This window comes from Triticum aestivum, chromosome 1A (assembly GCF_018294505.1).
Source record: "Triticum aestivum cultivar Chinese Spring chromosome 1A, IWGSC CS RefSeq v2.1, whole genome shotgun sequence".
NCBI lineage: Eukaryota > Viridiplantae > Streptophyta > Magnoliopsida > Poales > Poaceae > Triticum > Triticum aestivum.
This window is the reverse complement of record NC_057794.1, coordinates 76,808,111-76,822,680: the sequence shown is the minus strand read 5'-3', so window position 1 is coordinate 76,822,680 and position 14,570 is coordinate 76,808,111. Positions and strand designations below refer to the sequence as shown.

The following is a 14,570-nucleotide window of genomic DNA, read 5'->3' as shown; positions in this document are numbered from 1 at the left end:
TGCCATCGTCTTTCAGCTTGGTTTTCTCTAGGAACGCGTTGAAGTTGAGGACTACGTTGGCCATTTAATCTACAAGACATATTGTAAAATATTTAGACTAAGTTCATGATAATTAAGTTCAACTAATCAAATTATTAATGAACTCCCACTTAGATTAGACATCCCTCCAGTCATCTAAGTATTACATGATCCGAGTTTAACTAGACCGTGTCCGATCATCACGTGAGACGGACTAGTCAACGTCGGTGAACATCTTCATGTTGATCGTATCTTCTATACGACTCATGCTCGACCTTTCGGTCTTCTGTGTTCCGAGGCCATGTCTGTACATGCTAGGCTCGTCAAGTTAACCTAAGTGTTTGCATGTGTAAATCTGTCTTACACCCGTTGTATGTGAACGTCTGAATAAAACACCCGATCATCACGTGGTGTTTTGAAACAGCGAACTGTCGCAACGGTGCACAGTTAGGGGGAACACTTCTTGAATTTATTGTGAGGGATCATCTTATTTACTACCGTCGTTCTAAGTAAACAAGATGCAAAACATGATAAACATCACATGCAATCAAATAATAAACGTGACATGATATGGCCAATATCACATAGCTCCTTTGATCTCCATCTTGGGGCTCCATGATCATCTTGTCACCGGCTTGACACCTTGATCTCCATCATCATGATCTCCATCATCGTGTCTCCATGAAGTTGCTCGCCAACTATTACTTCTACTACTATGGCTAACGCGTTTAGCAATAAAGTAAAGTAATTTACATGGCGTTTCTCGATGACACGCAGGTCATAAAAAGAATAAAGACAACTCCTATGGCTCCTGCCGGTTGTCATACTCATCGACATGCAAGTTGTGAATCCTATTACAATAGCATGAACATCTCATACATCACATATAGATCATTCATCATTCATCACAACTTTGGCCATATCATATCACAAACCACTTGCTGCAAAAACAAGTTAGACGTCCTCTAATTGTTGTTGCAAGTTTTACGTGGCTGAATTAGGGTTCTAGCAAGAACGTTTTCTTACCTACGTTAAAGCCACAACGTGATTTGTCAACTTCTATTTACCCTTCATAAGGACCCTGTTCATCGATTCCGCTCCAACTAAAGTGAGAGAGACAGATACCCGCCAGCCACCTTATGCAACTAGTGCATGTTAGTCGGTGGAACCGGTCTCACGTAAGCGTACGTGTAAGGTTGGTCCGGGCCGCTTCATCCCACAATACCGCTGAAGCAAGAAAGGACTAGTAACGGCAAGAAAGTTGACAAATCTACGCCCACAACAAATTGTGTTCTACTCGCGCAAGAAGAACTACGCATAGACCTAGCTCATGATGCCACTGTTGGGGAACGTTGCAGAAAACAAAAATTTTCCTACTCGTTTCACCAAGATCATCTAGGAGTTCATCTAGCAACGAGTGATTAGATGCATCTACATACCTTTGTAGATCGCGCACGGAAGCGTTCAAAAGAACGGTGATGATGTAGTCGTACTCGACGTGATTCAAATCACCGATGACCAGCGTCGAACGGACGGCACCTCCGCGTTCAACACACGTACAGGACGGGAGACGTCTCCTCCTTCTTGATCCAGCAAGGGGGAAAGGAGAGGTTGATGAAGATCCAGCAGCACGACGGCGTGGTGGTGGATGCAGGGCGTCACAGCAGCAGGGCTTCGCCGAGACTACGAGGGAGAGACGTAACGGGGGGAGATGGAGGCGCCAGGGGCTCGTCTGAAATCCCTCCTCTCCCCCCCACTATATATAGGGGTGCCAGGGGGGGCGCCGGCCCTAGTAGATGAGATCTACTAGGGGGGGCGGCGGCCAAGGGGAGGTTTCCCTCCCCCCCAAGGCACCTAGGGTGCCTTCCACCACATGGACTCTTCCATGGTGGAAACCCTAGGCGCATGGGCCTATAGGGGCTGGTGCCCTTGGCACATCTAGGCCAAGGCGCACCCCCTACAGCCCATGTGCCCCCCCGGGACAGGTGGCCCCACCCGGTGGACCCCCGGGACCCTTCCGGTGGTCCCGATACAATACCGATAACCCCGAAACTTGTCCCGATGCCCGAAATAGCACTTCCTATATATAATTCTTTACCTCCGGACCATTCCGGAACTCCTCGTGACGTCCGGGATCTCATCCGGGACTCCGAACAACATTCGGGTTTCTACATATACATATCTTCATAACCCTAGCATCACCGAACCTTAAGTGTGTAGACCCTACGGGTTCGGGAGACAAGCAGACATGACCGAGACGACTCTCCGGTCAATAACCAACAGCGAGATCTGGATACCCATGTTGGCTCCCACATGCTCCACGATGATCTCATCGGATGAACCATGATGTCGAGGATTTAATCAATCCCGTACGCTATTCCCTTTGTCTATCGATATGTTACTTGCCCGAGATTCGATCGTCGGTATCCCAATACCTCGTTCAATCTCGTTACCGGCAAGTCACTTTACTCGTACCGTAATGCATGATCCCGTGACCAGACACTTGGTCACTCTGAGCTCATTATGGTGATGCATTACCGAGTGGGCCCAGTGATACCTCTCCGTCATACGGAGTGACAAATCCCAGTCTTGATCCATGTCACCCAACAGACACTTTCGGAGATACCCGTAGTCTACCTTTATAGTCACCCAGTTACGTTGTGACGTTTGGCATACCCAAAGCACTCCTACGGTATCCGGGAGTTACACGATCTCATGGTCTAAGGAAAAGATACTTTGACATTGGAAAACTCTAGCAAACGAACTATACGATCTTGTGCTATGTTTAGGATTGGGTCTTGTCCATCACATCATTCTCCCAATGATGTGATCTCGTTATCAATGACATCCAGTGTCCATAGTTAGGAAACCATGACTATCTGTTGATCAACGAGCTAGTCAACTAGAGGCTCACTAGGGACATGTTGGTGTCTGTTATTCACACATGTATTACGATTTCCGGATAACACAATTATAGCATGAATAAAGACAATTATCATGAACAAGGAAATATAATAATAATGCTTTTATTATTGCCTCTAGGGCATATTTCCAACAATCTGAAGGAAACCTTTGATAACCTCCGGGTCTACAAGATGATGCTTAACCCGGCCAAATGTGTTTTTGGAGTCCCAGCTGGCAAGCTCTTGGGTTTTTTGGTGTCCAACAGAGGCATTGAGGCTAACCCGGAGAAAATTAAGGCAATCACATCTTTGGCTAAACCGGTGTGCATTAATGACGTTCAGCGGTTGGCGGGTCGTGTTGCAACTTTGAGCCGGTTTATAAGCCGGCTGGGTGAGAAGGCTATGCCATTGTATCAAATGATGAAAAAGGCAGATGACTTTGTCTGGAGTGATGCTGCTAACTCTGCCTTTGAAGATCTGAAGAGACAGCTCGCTGAGCTGCCGGTTCTTGTTGCTCCCGTTGAGAAAGAACCATTGTTGTTATATGTGGCTGCTAACTCACGTGCTGTCAGTGTGGCTATTGTGGTGGAGCGCAAGGAAATGGGCAAGGAACATCCGGTTCAGCGGCCGGTTTACTACGTCAGTGAGGTGTTCATTGAATCTAAGCAAAGGTATCCACATTGGCAGAAGCTTGTTTATGGGGTGTTCATGGCAAGCCGGAAGCTCAAGCATTACTTTCAGGGTCACCCTATCACTGTGGCTAGCTCTGCTCCGTTAGGAGATATTATTCAAAATAGAGAAGCCACAGGATGAGTCGCCAAGTGGGCCATTAAACTTGGGTCTCATGGTTTAAAGTATGTGCCACGTACTGCGATCAAATCTCAAGTGTTGGTCGATTTCATTAACGATTGGACGGAGTTGCAGACACCTGAAGAAAAGACAGACAACACATATTGGATGATTCATTTTAATGGGTCCAGACAGTTGGAAGGCTCGGGGGCTGGAGTTGTTTTAACTTCTCCTCGAGGTGACAAGTTTTGTTATGTGTTGCGATTGATGTTTCCTTGTACTAACAACACAGCAGAATATGAGGCCTTGCTCCATGGTCTTCGAATGGCTAAAGAGATGAGTTTAAGCCGGGTACGGTGCCATGGCGACTCAGATTTGGTGGCTCAGCAGGTGTCGGGCAAGTGGGATTCCAATGACCCTCTCATGGCGGCTTATCATCGAGAGGTGGACGTTGTGGCTGGACACTTCAAGGGGTATCAGGTGGAACACATTGATCGCAGAAAGAATGAAGCGGCAGATGCCTTAAGCCGGTTGGGATCTCAGCGTAAGCCGGTGCCACCTAACACCTTTTTAGATGTTTTACATAACCCTTCTGTCAAGTTGCCTACAGAGGAAGACTTGGACGTTCCTGACCCAGAGGCACAGTTGGTGGCGGCTCTTCATGTCATTCCAGATTGGACAGTGCCATATTTGGCTTACATGACCCGAGGCGAGTTGCCAGAGGATGAGACCTTGGCGAGACAGATAACCCGGTGGTCTAAGTCGATGACAATTTCCAATGGTGAGTTATATCATCGCAGTGTTAGTGGAGCATTTCAATGATGTGTCTCCCTCGAAGAAGGTCAAGAGATTCTTCGCGAGATCCATAAAGGAGATTGTGGCCATCGTGCCGGATCAAAGTCTCTTGTGGCTAAAGCTTCTCGCCATGGCTTTTACTGGCTAACGGCTCACGCTGATGCGGAGGATCTGGTCAGTAGGTGCGATGGATGTCAAAAGTTCGCACGACGAGCACACGTATCGGCTCAAGAATTGCAAATGATTCCAATCACTTGGCCGTTTGCGGTTTGGGGGCTTGATATGGTTGGACCTTTCAAAAGATCCAAGGATAAAAAGACACATCTTTTGGTGGCAGTTGACAAATTCACGAAATGGGTTGAGGCAGAGCCGGTGGGCAAGTGTGATGCAGCCACGGCGGTTCAGTTCATGAAAAAGGTGATCTTTCGCTTTGGTTTTCCACACGACATTATAACTGACAATGGCACTAATCTGTCCAAAGGTGCTATGCAGGAGTTTTGTCAATGTGGGCATATCCGGCTTGATGTTTCGTCAGTAGCTCACTCCAATTCCAATGGTCAAGCTGAGAGAGCAAATCAGGAAATCCTAAAAGGTCTCAAGCCCCGGCTTATGGTTCCTTTACAACGGACGTCGGGTTGTTGGGTAGAGGAATTACCCTCGGTGTTGTGGAGTATCAATACCACTCCTAACAGGCCTACAGGTTATACACCTTTCTTCATGGTTTACGAAGCAGAAGCAGTTCTGCCTAGTGACATCCGTCATGACTCACCTCGCGTGGCGGCTTACGTTGAAGCTGATAATGAACAAGCCTGACAGGATGCACTTGACTTGTTAGATGAGGAGAGAGATTTAGCAGTGGCTCGATCAGCAATTTATCAACAGGACCAGCGTCGTTATCACAGCCGTCGGGTTAAGTCCAGAACCTTTCAAGAAGGTGACCTGGTGCTCCGGCTCATCCAGGATCTATCTGATACACACAAGCTATCCCCGCCTTGGGAAGGACCCTTTGTGGTTAGCAAGAACCTAAACAACGGGTCATATTACCTCATTGACGTTCGAGAGCACAAAGACTCACGTAAGTCGGAGGAGGAGACCCGCCGACCGTGGAACATTGCTCAACTTCGGCCATACTATACTTAAGCCACCGGCTCTCATCATGTACATACTTTGACGTTGTATATATTATGATAAGTAATAAAGCAGGACCTCTGTCCTTTTCCCCTTCAATGATCATATATCTTTATTATTCTCATTATTTAAAACGACCATTAGGGGGCTGATCGTATCTGAATCTAGTTTAACCCTTTTGGTCTGGCTCATGATCGTATTCGAATCTAGCCGTAAACCTCATGGTCACTTGGGGGCTTCTTGTTCAAACATAGGTCGTATTCGAACCAAAGAAAACATAGTTGCCGTAACCCTCTTGATCGGCGCAAAGCCAAACTCACTAGGGGGCTTCCTGATCGTATCCGAATCATAGCTTCACCCCTTTTGGGTCCGACTTGGATTGTATTTGAATCAGGGTCGTTAAAAACCGCTCAAGGTCATTTGGGGGCTTCCGGTTCAAACATAGGTCGTATTCGAACCAAAGAGAACATAACTGTTGGTACCCTCTTGATCGGCGCAAGACCAAAGCCACTGGGGGCTATATGATCGTATTCGAATCTTAGCTTAACCCCTTTGGTCCGGTTTACTGATCGTATTCCAATCAGAAGCCTCCAGTTTTTATTTAAATGTTTGATTTATATTGTCTGAAGCCTAGTGTTTTGTCTTACTGTTTTTTATCGTCTCAAATCTAACTGTCAGTATGATTTCAAATTAAACCGGCTCGGTTATTTGACAATGAGTCACCAAGGCATAACAATCATCAGACATATGGAAGTATTGACTTCTAAAAAAGATTGGGTTATCAACCTCATCATCAGGGTCATGTAAACCGGCAGTCCAGATTCAAAGAACATAGGTATGACAGTGTCATTCATGAACAGACTTCTCTATGTTTTTTCGTTAGTCAAAGATTTTTTCAGCCTTGTTTATCTTACATCTGGTTCTGTTTTTCCACTGTGATAATTTCATAGTCATATATCGGGTGTTTTGACCCGTCCGGTGCTAAACCGCCAGGACAGTTTTTTTCATCTTTTACAGGAACAGATTCAAACACTACAGATGCGACCATGGATATAATGCATATATTGACATCATGGGCAAAAGGTCATATGCAACATTCTATGCACGATGGCATAGGCAAAATATGCAGTTTTCAAACTAACCTATTACAAGGCATTGAGATCCCAAAAGGTTAGACTGTTTTCTCTCTTAAGGAGGTCTTAAGCTAAAAAGCTGGATTATTCAGATGGTTATGACTCCTCCCTGGCTGGCTCACCTCCCTCCACTGTTTGGAAGCTGGGATTGGACCAGTCAAAGCCGTTCAGAGCAATGAACTCAGCCTCATCGTCAATTAGACCGGCCGAGTCAATTTCCGGGGCAAAAGTGTGTTGACGAACCGGCGGGATTAGATCTGTCACTTTATAAGAGGGAGTCGCCATCTTCTTATTCTCCATATCAGAACTCGGCTGATATTTGTCGATGTTGGTCTCCTCACCAAGAGATGGTAGCCTGAGGACGAACTCCCCTCACACAGGCAATAAAGTCATCTTGCTCAAACGGAGTCCCGTCTTCCTTCATGGTAGGGTACCCTTTGGCCACGTCCACCGGGTCTAAATCCGGCACCCAGGCTTTGGAACGGCTCAGGGCAGTCAGGGCTCCGGCTCTTGCACAAGACCTTTTGACCTCTTGAAATCTGGCGGGTAAGATGGATAGCTTCTTCAAAACATCACTCAAATGGTTGGGTCCTTGATTGGCAGGGGAGATAGTAGCAAGTGCCCGTTGAGCCCCAGTGTACAGTTGCTCCACCTAGGTATAAACCACCTTCAGTTTTATCACACTGTTTGGACTCAGATTGTTACTCCGTGGACATGCGAGTATTTTCACAAAGGTTAAGCAGGCGGTTTCTATTCTTGGTAAAAATAGAGTATAAGTGACTAATGCAAATGACTCACCGAAGATGACAGAGACCATTTGAGACACACGGTTTTTTAAGCTGGTGAGCTCCGTGGTAACCTCCTCAAGAGCCGCCTCTGCTGCCTCGGCACGTTGTACCAGCAAGGTCTTCTCATCGGCCCATGATTTCTTCTTCTCGGTCAAACTGGTCTTCAATTTTTCAGTTTCAGATAGACTCAACTGGAGTTTGGAGTTAGCAATCTTTATCTCTGCCTCTTGATCTGCCAGCCGGGTCTTTGCATCCGTCAATTGAGAGCCAAATTCAGTTAGGGCGGTCTACAAACATGCACATGTGTGTCAAGATTTAACTAAAGGTTATAATGATTGAAGTCCCCAGTGCTTTGCAACGCAATACCACTTGGTACTTGGGGGCTAATGTCTGCCAAAGCAACTTTTATGCAACATGACTCTTCTATGCTTCAAGTCCCAAGTGTTTTACAAAGTAACAACGCTTGGCACTTGGGGGCTAATGCATGACATTCAGAAAGTTTTTTAAGTTGAGCCGGATCACACTACTTATTTGGACTGATTTAAGACTATTATGAAGTTAAGTACCGGCTCATTTATGATAAAATGAGCCAGCCCTTGGGGACTATAGGTGAAGTTTATACTAATCTGTTGGACTTAGGAAAAATCTAAAGACAAGGTATCAACCTATACCATAAGTCTACAGATCATTCAGGTTCATCATAATCTGAAGACTTGGGGGCTGGCAGAGTATATATAAACCGGAGAACATACCTCATATTTTAGTTGCAATTTCTTGACCATCTCAATTTCTGAGTCACAGCTGGAATGCACATGACTAAGATAGTCGGACAACACGTCACTAACGTTCAGGTGAGCGTAGTGAGAGACATCAAACCGTACTTTCTGCCTTTCCAAGGCCTCTTGTTTGGCAGAGTTCCTAGCCAGCACTATTGGATTACCCGGCTCAATGAATCTGCTGCCAGTGATCAGAACGTCATGGTCAGGAGACGCTGGCGGGTTAGCTGAACCGGGCAGCCTGACGGTGGATGGATCGACAATGGTTTCGTCAGCTGACGGCTCAGGAGGGTCCAATTGAGCATGGACAGCCGAGTCTTCTGGCGCTTAAGATTGAGTGGGAGGAGTTGATGTTGCCGGTTCAGGTGCAGGATTTTTTGGGTCTTCTGCTGGTTTAATCACCTTGGCTTTCTTGGACTTTGCTTGACCGCTAAGAAAGATTTTTATGAGACAGTTAGTATAATGATGCAGTTTTTAAAGATGCAGAAGAAAGATGATTTTCCTTACCCAGGGGCAGTCTTGAAAGCCGGAAATTGAGTTTGCGACGAGTCGCTAGAAGAGCGAGAAACCTCCTGCGAAGGTAAAATAAAGTTAGTGATGCAAGGAAATAGATCCATTAATGGAAGCAAAAGACAAAGATAAAAGAAACCTCATTCTGGCGTTTTTGAGGAGTTTGTTGTAAATCGGAAGGCAGTTCATCGTCGTCATTAGTCCGGGCCTGACGGCGGCTCTCATGTTGTTGTTTTTTCAAAAGAAAATGAGGGTCTAAATAAGCCAAAGGGTGTGAAAACCTTACTCTGGGTTACCAGTCGAAGTTTCTGTCTTGGCAAAGGGGCTGAGTCGGAGGAAATAGTTACCTCTTCTTCCACGGCCTGGCTGGCCCCCGTGTCGTCCTGGCAATAGTCAATGTCAATAAGGTAGTTAAAAATTGTCCAAGGGAGTCAAGGGCTACCTCCGACTCAGAAGCATCATCCAGGTGGAATAAGTCAGATGCAGTCTTCTTCTTCTTTGGCTTCCGGGTTGTTTTCCTGGCGGCCATGGCAGCGGCTCTAGCCTTCTTGGCAGCTTCATGATCATACTTGGCTTTCCAGAAAACAGATTTGGCCTGTAAGCAAGCAAACAGGTTAAAAAGCCATGCAAGTATTTAATTACTAAGGAAAACAAAAAGGAGGTCAAGGGGGTTTACTTCTGGTGCCGGGTTAAGTTTGCAGAAGGGGTTTAATCCAACTTTACTGCAGTCCTCGTATTTGCCCTTCACGAGGATGGTTGACATCGCAACAATGTCTTCTTCAGTTAATTGTACAGAGCTATGACGCAGAGAATCATCTGGGCCTCTGCCATATTCATACATCAATTTGGATCGGCAGCTTAAAGGGATGACCCGCCACGCGATCTAGCAACGGATCAGGTCAACTCCAGTTAGGCCATTTCCCAATAAAGCTTGAATCCTTTTGATAGATGGGATAAGCTTCTTGCGTTCAGCAGGAGTAAGCTTATCGGCGTTGAATTGAGATTCCGCCAAGTTCCAAGCTAGGGTCGTTGGTACACTCATTCTGGCGGTTCAAGTAAAAGTACTCTCTGAAGAGCTCCACAATCGGTTCTTCTTGAAGATATACCTCACAAAGAACTTGAAATTTGTAGATATTGGATATGGAGTTGGGTCCAAGATCTTGTGGGTGAAGTTTGAAAAAGTGCATAATGGCTCTGAAGAACTTTGAGCCGGGTGGTGAGAAACCCCGATTCATGTGATCAGTAAAGACGAAAACTTCATCGTCTTTGGGCTGAGGCCGTTCTTCGTTCGGTCAGGAGCACGATAAGACAGAATGTTTTTCTCTGGCAAAAATCCAATGGTGACAAATTCTTTCAAGTTATCTTCAGTAACAATGGAAGGGACCCAGTTGCAGACTATTGGCGCTTTAAACGACATGATGAAAAAAGGGCAAGCTGAAAAGAAAGTAATTTGCCGGTTCAATTATTGGTGGAGTTACAGATTCATGATTATAGTACAGATGAGTAATGGCGGCTTAAGTAAAGGGCTAAAGATATATACAGGAAAAATGAGCCGGAGTCATAAGCCGCCATGACTAAAAGGTATTCGAAGGTTGCCAGAATCAAAATTGTCTAAGTGTTGAGATAAACAAGTTTCCCAAGCTGTGGCTATTATTCTGGATCAAAATGGTTCAGAAAAGAAAAATAAAGTTAGACCTAAAAACGAGCACAGAGGAGTTCGTCAGTTCTAAAGAGGCATTTATACAAGAGAAGGGGGTCTGCTAGTGTCTAAAATGGATGAGAAACAGCTACCGCATAAGTTCTGCACTACTTTTAGATCGAAAGAGGGTGCGGTAGAGAAGTTGCAACGAATCTATGACGAACAGCGAAGAACACAGGAAAGAGAACTCGCAAACCCTAATGCAGATTTAAGGGGTGAAAAGGGCAAGAGCTTACGGATGCGCGGCTACTGCGGAGGATCGCCACCGTTCTCTGGACGAACTCAGGGCGATGCAGCGGCGAATGTTGAGGAAGACGGTGAGCGCTACGGCGGCGGCGAAGCTCGAGAGGCAGAGTGGTGGCGATGGGAGGAAGAAGAAGAAAGAGGAAGGACTGGCCGAGCCTATTTATAAGGGGATAAGTGAACGGGCAGACGCGAAAATCAAGGAAGACCAAGGTAATGATTATCCAGCTAAATGGACGCCTCGATTTTCGGAAAACATTTAAGATAAGGATCCGTTGAAGATGACGTCGTGGCGTTTTTCCAAATTTTCTGAAGATGACGTCATGGTGGGTTACAGAGCTTTTAAAAACAACAGAAGATGGATTTCGACTAAGTGTTGGAGGTTGACAAGAACAAAGTTCAAATCAACTTGGGGCCTAATGTTGGGAATATGACTACCAGGTATGACCCGCCCAGGAGGGGCTGGGTCAATCCTAATGGCGGGTTACTAAAAGAAGCTCAGTGAATATACAAGGCGATGGTTTAGTATAAGACTTGTAGCAGGCCCAAGCCCAGAGGCGGCTTGAGGCCCGTGATTGTAAACCGCCATGTGTAAGAAAGACTTGTAAAGAAAGGCATGTAAAGGAAGTCACCGAGTCGGACACGTTATATGAGCCAGCCGGGACTCTGTAGGTCGCCAGGCGTCAACCCGTGTATATAAGGGGACGACCCGGTGGCGGCTTAGGGTAAGAAACAACAGATCGGGAAGCCAAGCTAGCGTATTTCGCTCCTTGGTCATCGAAGCTTAGCAACACCACATCAACTGGACTAGGCTTTACCTTCACCGCAAGGGGCCGAACCAGTATAAACCTCTCGTGTCCTTTGTGCCGATTAACCCCTTTAAGCTTTCTAGTTGCGATGGCTCCACGACTAAGTCCTTTCACTAGGACATCTGCCGTGACAATTCCACGACAGCTTGCCAATTTGTGGCTCTCATTTTAATGAACTAAGCTTAGGCAAGGTTGGCAAAAATGTGTGGCAAAGTGTGGCAATGCTAGGCCTAGAACCAAACAGCCCCTATATATATCAGTGGGTGGAAAAGACATGGATTAGATTCAAATGAAGACAACATAAGGTGCAAAGTACTACTAATCCAAACTTGATCATACTAATCCAGTACTACTAATCCAAACTTGATCACTTTTACTTTGGATATGCACCATGTTTACTCTACTTGAATCTAATCCATGTATTTTCCACCCACTGAATTGATAACTCATCATGATCATAAAATTATATGATGAGACTACTATAAACCAGTACAAATACATCGGCAATATGTAGTAGGAAAAATGGCAAACTTTACCAATAGCGCTCGTAGCCTAGAATGTGCTACTACTAGGAAGCTATAGTAGTAGCGCTAGGCGGGGAAACACGTTACTGCTAGGAAGGAGTAGTAGTAGCGCCTAGATGGAAAACACGATACTGCTATACAGTATAGTAGTAGCGCGCCCCAACCCGCGCTACTGCTGAACATTAGCTGTAGCGCCGTATCAGTAGCGCGCCCCCTCGCCACTACTACGTCTCCAACACGTGCTACTGCTAGGCTTTTCCCTAGTATTGCATGTTTGTTGTAAAAAAATAAGGACCATCCTGGTTTCAAATTCAAGATCCGCCACTCGCATGAGGATGTCATATAAGGGCATGTACAATGGTTGATAAAATAATTTTATCTTAAGTTTTACATGTAATTTAGAGATGACAAAGAAAAATGTCTACAATGGGTCATCTCTTAGCCTTATCTTCAATAACTAGCAATTCCTAAAAATATGGTGAGACATATTATGCTAAGAGATCATCTCTTCTCTTATCTTAAATAAGAGAAAACAAGCCTTTTCTTATGAGTTCTCTCTCCTCCACCTCATCATTTATCCTACGTGGCACTCCTAAGATAGCACCATTGTACATGCCCTAACAGATTCTCGTCTTTTGTTTCAGTATGTTTATCGTATGGTGGCATCACACGGCCATTAAGCTAATAAATATAACAATTAATTTCATGTGTCTAAATAAGATATAAGCCTAATCGAAAATTAGGGAGTACTACATTGAAATCTTTGATGAATCCATTCCCATGAACCAAAGATTTCTGATATAACAATTAATTCCATGCGTCTAAATAAGATATAAGCCTAATAAAAAATTAGAGAGTACTACATTGAAATCTTTGATGAATCCATTCCTATGAACCAAAGATTTCCGATATAACAATCAATTCCATGTGTCTAAGTAAGATATAAGCCTAATCGGAAATTAGGGAGTACTACATCGAAATCTTTGATGAATCCATTCCCATGGACCAAATATTTCCGATTGGGAAAAAAATCAATGAATTGATCTTCCAAAATTTCAATCGAAGACACCGGTAGTTTACTCTTTCGGTTTCGTCCACACGCATGGACCTGCTATCGGTGGCAGCGCCCTTTCCTTGACTGCCGGCGACTCCATAGTAAAATAAACCGACATTCCACAAAGGCACAAATGCCCGCCAGCCGGCCGGCCAGCCAGCGCACGCCCCACCCGTGTATTTAGGCCACTCCGCCGCCCCACTCCCGAGGGAACGAAGCGAGCGAGGCTGACCATTTCGCACGGAGGCACCGAGGACTCGAGCCATGGCGCTGCCGCTGGTCCTGCTGGTTCTGCTCGCCGCCGTGGCGGCGGCGAGGGAGGCGCACGGGTACGTGGCGTACAACACGAGCGCGGGGACGGTGGCCGGGCTGCTGAACGTGCACCTGGTGCCGCACTCCCACGACGACGTCGGCTGGCTCAAGACCGTCGACCAGTACTACGTCGGGTCCAACAACTCCATCCAGGTGCGCCGCCTCCCTCCCTCCCGCGCGCCCGCTATCGCTCGCCGTCTTCCATGGCCGCGGTTCGTGATTTCTCCCGTCTGCGTGCATTGCTGCAGGGCGCGTGCGTGATGAACACGCTGGACTCCGTGGTGGACGCACTGGCGAGGGACCCTGGCCGCAAGTTCGTCGTCGCGGAGCAGGTCACGTGCTCGCCCAAATTCCCCGTCGAATTTTCCTCCCTTTTGCTTTGGACGTTTCTTCCCTTGTTTCTGTCTCCACTTTACCTTGCCCACGGAAATATCTTCTTTTACCTCGTCGTCGTGATTGAAGTTGAACACAGTAATGATTGAACAGTCATTGCTGCTTGCTTGCTTGTGTCACGGATGGGTGGTCTCGTTTTAAAAGAGCACGAATCAAACCCACTGTTTCAGTGCAAGTCGGCCGGCAACCCCATCTAGTTAATTCGGTGGTGGGGCCACACCGTTCACGTGATCAGCTTATCCGGAAACGATATTATAATGACCATATCTTGCTCGACGATTCTATATATAGGACTGTTCATCCTTCAGTTGGCTTGTAATGATTGGCCGTATGAATCAGCCGCGGCATCCAGCGACATGGTATATATGGAGTACAATGTCTCTTGTGGAAGTTACATAGAAAATTGTTGGCCAGAAAATTGTTTCTCTCTTTATGTTACTTGATAAGTTATATTAAATCTTCATAACTCTGAATATGACTTATGTCTTTTGCATTTAGGCCTTCTTCCAAAGGTGGTGGGTAGAGAAAAGCCCAAAAATGCAGGCCATAGTGCACAAGCTAGTTGATTCTGGTCAGCTCGAGTTCATGTATGTAATGTGATTTCATTATTTCCTTGGATCTTTTATAAATAAATAAGCATATATATAATATATAATTTCGATAAACTTTGGAGGCTAATGTCTGCCAAAGCAACTT

General features: G+C 45.8%; 1 protein-coding gene and 1 long non-coding RNA gene across 5 annotated transcripts; one reads left to right on the top strand and one right to left on the bottom strand.

The window, feature by feature from the left end:
• Positions 1-6,063: 6,063 nt before the first annotated feature.
• On the bottom strand, positions 6,064-11,412 carry LOC123191006 (uncharacterized). Of its 3 annotated transcripts, none has more exons than XR_006496662.1 (6): positions 9,517-11,412; positions 9,283-9,435; positions 8,980-9,223; positions 8,838-8,902; positions 7,565-8,760; positions 6,064-7,449 (listed from the first exon to the last, which is right to left on the bottom strand). It is a non-coding gene; the product is annotated as an uncharacterized lncRNA (long non-coding RNA). The 3 variants fall into 3 exon arrangements; XR_006496661.1 differs by having other exon boundaries at positions 6,064-7,418; XR_006496660.1 differs by having other exon boundaries at positions 6,064-7,841; positions 8,307-8,760.
• A 1,208-nt stretch (positions 11,413-12,620) lies between these two features.
• On the top strand, positions 12,621-14,545 carry LOC123190995 (probable alpha-mannosidase At5g66150). 2 transcript variants are annotated; one of them, XM_044603746.1, is made up of 3 exons: positions 12,624-13,634; positions 13,730-13,813; positions 14,373-14,545. In XM_044603746.1, the coding sequence occupies exons 1-3, from the start codon at positions 13,434-13,436 to the stop codon at positions 14,472-14,474; spliced, it is 387 nt and encodes a 128-aa protein (XP_044459681.1). In that variant the 5' UTR covers positions 12,624-13,433; the 3' UTR covers positions 14,475-14,545. The 2 variants fall into 2 exon arrangements, with proteins under 2 accessions (XP_044459672.1, XP_044459681.1); XM_044603737.1 differs by lacking the exon at positions 14,373-14,545 and having other exon boundaries at positions 12,621-13,634; positions 13,730-14,328.
• The last annotated feature ends 25 nt before the right edge of the window (positions 14,546-14,570 follow it).